At 40.7% G+C, this 5725-nt stretch overlaps 2 protein-coding genes across 6 annotated transcripts in view; one reads left to right on the top strand and one right to left on the bottom strand.

Annotated features, from left to right (window-relative positions):
- Nucleotides 1-5725, top strand: part of LOC102676017 (protein Fe65 homolog) — a 122391-nt gene that overhangs the window by 8893 nt on the left and 107773 nt on the right. For all 5 annotated transcript variants that reach the window (XM_006622353.2, XM_006622351.2, XM_006622355.2 and 2 more), the window contains exon 2: nt 5357-5413. The gene's annotated coding sequence lies outside the window, so the exon portion shown is untranslated. The remainder of the gene's footprint in view (nt 1-5356; nt 5414-5725) is intronic.
- Nucleotides 2377-4774, bottom strand: LOC102675790 (cytochrome P450 9e2-like). The gene has a single exon (XM_006622350.2). The coding sequence runs from the start codon at nt 4671-4673 to the stop codon at nt 3180-3182; it is 1494 nt and encodes a 497-aa protein (XP_006622413.1). The 5' UTR covers nt 4674-4774; the 3' UTR covers nt 2377-3179.

The following is a 5725-nucleotide window of genomic DNA, read 5'->3' as shown; positions in this document are numbered from 1 at the left end:
CTTTTTTTTTTTTTTCTCTCTCTCTCTCCATCTCTCTCCTCTACTTCCCGCTCTCCACGTTTCATACGTTCTTGTTTCACCGACGTGACGCAATCTCAAAAAAATTCTTTAATATAAATCGTGTTAGAGGGTTGAAATGAAATTTTCGATTTGCATTATATTCGCATCGCCGATAACTGTGCATTACAAGCGATAACTTGACGATCTTCGAACGAGAAGCTTTCATCCTTCGTATGAATTCTTTACTTTTAGATATTTGGTAATAATCCCTCCGTTATATTTGAAATCATAGTTTTCGGATATCGGCGAGAGGAAAAGGTGTCAAATTTTCGAGCTATGATTCGAGCCTGATATTTCCTACAGTCGTTATTCGCAGTGTGGTATTCGTGTGCGGACGTGGCGCTGACGCGGATTATAGGAAATTGTGCAAGGGAGAAAATCAGTGTACGTAATCGAACGAGCGGCGGAACGAAAGAGACAAAGGAGGACAAAGAAAGACGCAAAGCTTGTGGGAAGAAAGAGAAGGATGAGCAGGAATACCGAAAGAGAGGAATCCTTTCCAGGGCGATGCCTAGCTCCTAATTGCATGCCAGAGAGTGACTGCATCTCTTCCTCTCCTTCTCCCTACCATTTTCACCGTCTCTATTGCACTCTCGTTCTTCCTCTCTCGCACGGTGAGTATTTGCAAGCTCCAAGTTCTCCCTGCCCCCAACAGTACGCCACTCCGGAAACGTGGCATAAGAAACGTTATTGCGCCACTCCGTGAAATTTCCTGCTACGACCCTGTCGCTATCCCCCTCCTTTCTCCATTCCTCCTTCCTCTTTACCCTCGGCGACGTGCATTCGGAAAAGGCGGCGAGCAAGTATATTACGTTCTGGGTTGACGTTCTTCCGGTATCCTTTCAACCGGGACGCTAATATCGTGGAACAAGAAAGAAAGAGATACACAGAGAAGAAGAACAAAAGTAATCCGAAAGGGATCGTTTTCTTCCTTTTTAAACTTTTTACCTTTTATATCCGTGTTGAAATTACTAATCGAAGCTTTATTTTTCTTTTTCTGTATATTCTTCAATCAGAATATACTTTTCGTCGAATAATTGGTGATCGAATGAAAATTTCGATTAAAAAAAAAATAAAAAACTAAAAGCGAGAAGAATCGAGTTAGTCGAGAAGGGGGATTTAGACGACAATGGTGGCAAGTATTGAATGTCTATTGAAGGGGTTTGATTTATTGCCGTAGCTCCAGTCAAAAACAATCGAATTCGTCGGGTATTCCGCTGGTAATATTCCATTTAAGAGGATTAGTTCGCTCCGTAATTTTCAATTTACTGCATCGTTGTTATCGCTGCCCGTTTTAATTAAATCAAATCCAACTTCCGCCTCGCCTCTTCCATTCCGAGTTGTCGCCCGTTTATATACGTATACGCGAGATGTTGAAAACCATCAGTTCTCCCAAAATTTTACCCTCGTTCTCTCGATGAATAAAAAAAACTTACTCCCTGTGAATTCTTACACGTTCGTTTTACGTCCGACATCCCGCTACGATATTTCCACCCGCGTTAAAGAATGACGGTTCTTCTCGACGTAGCCGAGGGATACTGGTCGCCCCCTGTACCTGTTGATCCCTTCCTCGTCCTCGATTCCATTCCGCTCGTCCTTCCATCCATCCGAAGATGGAAGGGAGTAAATAACTGATGGCGGTGGGGTGGAATTATGCTAGCTTCTCGAAAAGCGATAAAATAAATCATGCCACCGCGAGGACACGCGCGTTACACGACGCGTCTGTGTCTACCCACTCCATCCTTCCACCTATCTTCTCAGTTCGATTCTACCTTCGATACGCTGGAGAAGAAAGCCGGCGAGCCGACTTCTCCCACGGGAAATCAGAGAAAGATGCACTACGACGCGAAGAACTCTTTCCCCTCGTCCACCACCCTCGAGCCACCCTCTTTCTTCTTTATCGTCACCCCCCTCCCCTCTCGCTTCCTTCTTCTTTTTCTCTTCGAACACACGTGTTCGCGGAACGACCACGCGCACTATTTTCGCGTCTTCTTTTCGTCTTCTTTTTTTCTCGGTAGTGGAACCAATCGGTCTTGAATCGGTCGGGATAAGAGAGGGAAAGAGAAAGGGAACGAAAGAATAGGTGATGTCGATCAAGAACGCGAACGCTTCCATGGGAAAAGAATTCGAAACGATTTATATTTGAAGATATATAATCAACCATACTTATCACGGAGATTACACGGGTAAAACAATTGGAAAATTGATTGTTATCTAATTGCCTCGTAAACCGATAAACACCGAGTTTATACACCGGGTTTAATAGTTAAAAGAACGTAATATCTGATATCGAGAACCGGGAATTAATTATGATTATTTACATAGCGAAGGTAATTTCGAAATACAGAGAGGTCCATTATTGAACTTGTAACTAATTAATTTTCCGACCTATCCAAACCGGAATGTGAATAAATTTATATAATTTTTGTAAATATTTTATTATTTCATCGCGTCTTCTCTTTGTATCACGAACGATGGACTCCATTCTGTAACGAATTATATATTTCTTTATTTATCGAAAACACACGAGCCTTGCATCACCAGTTTATCGTTTCTTTTCACATACGTTATAAACGATACGATATACATATAAAATATAAAACGTGTATACACACACGCACACACACATACACACAATTTGACGCAGTTATGTGTACATAGCAATAGTGAACACGGGAAACCACTCAGGAAACTCGTTCGAGTCCCTACATTCTGAGACACGTGAAATAGACCTGCACTCGGCGTACTCCCATAAACGCTATTCGTCTCCTACTTTTCTTTTCATTTATTTATCTGCTCTTTATTTTTACGTAACGGAGACGATCAATTGAAATCAAAGAATCATATACACGTGTATATATATATAGATATTTCTCTCGCGTTTTTTCTTTTCGATTCGTTAACAACAAATATACTCCGCTTTAACAAGATTCGATTGAAATGAAATTAAAAAGTAACAGCAAAATTTTATTATCACTTATCTCTCGAAGATAATGTATCGGTAAGAATATTACGCAAACGTTGCTCCTTTGCCATATCGAATTTTTCTTAAACATAAGTAATAAAGATCGCAATAATAATCAATCTCGAACTTTGACGTGTAATTTTTCGATAAGGCTTCAGGCTTCCGAAATGAGTACCCAACCACCACCAAATGGCGCCGATAGGAAATAAGACGGCGATAATCTCAACGGTAGTTGCATTTTCGGCGAAACTTCGAGTTTGTAGTCTTTTATCAATGTAGCCAAACAACTCTTCATCTGCAGCATAGCCATTCTCATCCCTACGCAAATTCTTGGCCCCTCGCCGAAAGGAAGGAACGCCATCTTTTCTATATTTTGCTTATTCTCATCGCCGAATCGTTCCGGATCGAACACCTCTGGATTTTCCCAGTATTTCGGATCTTTGTGCAACCCATAGACCGGTATCACTATTTCGGTGCCAGGTTTCGCGCGATAATTCAATCCATCCGAGCCTTGCAATTCGAACTCGTTGGTGCACATTTTACCCAGAAAGCCTAGAGCCGAGAAACATCTTTGGGATTCGCTGATCACTTGATTCATGTACGTCATTTCCTTCACAGCCTCGAACGTTAACGCGCCTCCGTGTTTCTCGATCGTCGATCTCACCTCCTTCCTCAACTTTTCTTGCACGTCTTGGTGAATGGCCAATTGACATCCAATGAAATTAAGCGTGACACTGGACGTTTCGACCCCGTCGAGATAGAAGGAAACCGCGTGAGCCGCCACACTCTCCTCGTCGATCTTCTCTCCCGTCTGCTCCATGTCGATCATCAATTGGATGAAATCGTTTCTTGGTATCGGATCGCTCCTTCTCAGCTCTAAATTTTTCTTCACCACTGTCCTGAAGAATCTGTCGTGCTTATCAGGTAGGAATTTTATCTTCAATATCTTGGTAAGGAAGGGAAAATGTACGAAGATCCCGATCAAAAACGTATCCAAGAAATCGTTATCGTTGAAGTTGGTGAATATGGATTGTACTTCGCCATCCTCGAAACAGAAACCTTCGATTCCTAAACCGGCGTTCGCAACAACCTCGCTCGTAAATTTTAAAAACAACGACTTCAACTCGACTTCGTATTTCTTACTCGATTGTAGCCGCCTGTTCAAGAAGTTTTGAAATTTTGTACACACTTCGTTCACGGCTGCGAAAAGGATTTTTAATCTCGCGTTGCTGAACGCGTAAGTCAAACGTTTCCTTCCGGTCTGCCATAATTCTCCGTAACAGAAAAATGGATTTTTCGCTAACAAAGGGTCCAATTTTGAATCGATTTTAAGCGCATTTTCATGGAATTTCGAGAAATTACTTTGCAACACGGTTTTAATCAAATTAATATCGCGAAGAACCAGCACTGGTTTCGTTCCTTTGTATATTCCAACCATACTGCGATCCGAATAATCGCGATATACCTGTTCGATCACTTCACTGTAACTTTGTTTCTTGATTATCACGGGTAGGAAATGGCCGATTATCGGGAACCATCCTTTACCGCAAGGAATCCCATTTCTCTTCCAATACGTGTATTTTAAATAGAGGTAGAAGCACAATAATAATAACGCGCCCGTAACGAGCGTCAAAAACGCAGAAGCCATTTTCTTTCGCCGAGAAAAAAAACTTGTTAAAAAGGAAAAAAGAGAAAAGAAAAAAAGTTGGCTATTCACGATTATTCCCGATAGTTTCGTACGCACGACACGAAGTGGTGACCGTGTGGAAGAACAATCCAATTTAAACTCTCGTGTCTCGTCCCACTCAACTTGTTATCATTATACGCAGTTACACTTGTCAGTAACTATGTAAAAATATGAAACGGAGGTCATATTAGATGGATCGTGTTCATCTCTTTTTGCTCCTCTCTTTTCCGCCTTTCATAGCGATAATAAATGTACAAAGAACGCAAATAATCCATACAAATAACACGTTAGTTAATACATTATATCAACACGACTTAGTATCAATAAAAATGACGCAACACGTTATATTAATATAATTATATAATTAAATATTGTTTACAAGACTATAAGATAAGTATATCATCTTCTCTCGATAATTAATACGTATTAATTAAAAACGAAACTTTTTTTATGTATGAAATTGATCAAAAAAATATTCGCTCAAACATCTTGTGTAAACATGGGAGATAAAACGACTTGACCTTGAAAAAAAACGATCTGAGCTTTGAAATGATCGTAATGATACAGCGATTATTTAATCATTGCTCTCCCTCGTTCACGTTCCATTTTATTTAAATTGTATATCGCAATATTTCCTGTTACAGCTACACTCTGTTTAATGCAGCGGCCTTCTCGAAGCGGTAAACTTTATGAAAACTTTGGTAAGTACTGTAGAGATTCGTAATTTATCCTCCTTTCGCAATGATACACCCAGAGAGAGAAAGAGAGAAAGATAGAGAGAGAGAGAGGGAGCGAGCTAGCCTTACCTTTAGACTAATGGCTAGGCTCTACGAACTCTGTTCGTTTTCACACTAGCCAAACTATCGGAAAACTGTTTTGTTTTCCGGAAAACTCTTACCCTGTTCCGTTTCGTGATGCAGCACGCGCGTTATGCGAGAGATAAGTAACAAAAGTACATCAACGAGGATGCTCGAACTTTACGAACAATTTACCCGGCAACCAGTGTTTTCTAC

The sequence above is a fragment of the Apis dorsata genome, unplaced genomic scaffold, assembly GCF_000469605.1.
Source record: "Apis dorsata unplaced genomic scaffold, Apis dorsata 1.3 scaffold_683, whole genome shotgun sequence".
In the NCBI taxonomy this organism is placed as follows: Eukaryota; Metazoa; Arthropoda; class Insecta; order Hymenoptera; family Apidae; genus Apis; species Apis dorsata.
This window is presented reverse-complemented; position numbering and strand designations above follow the sequence as displayed.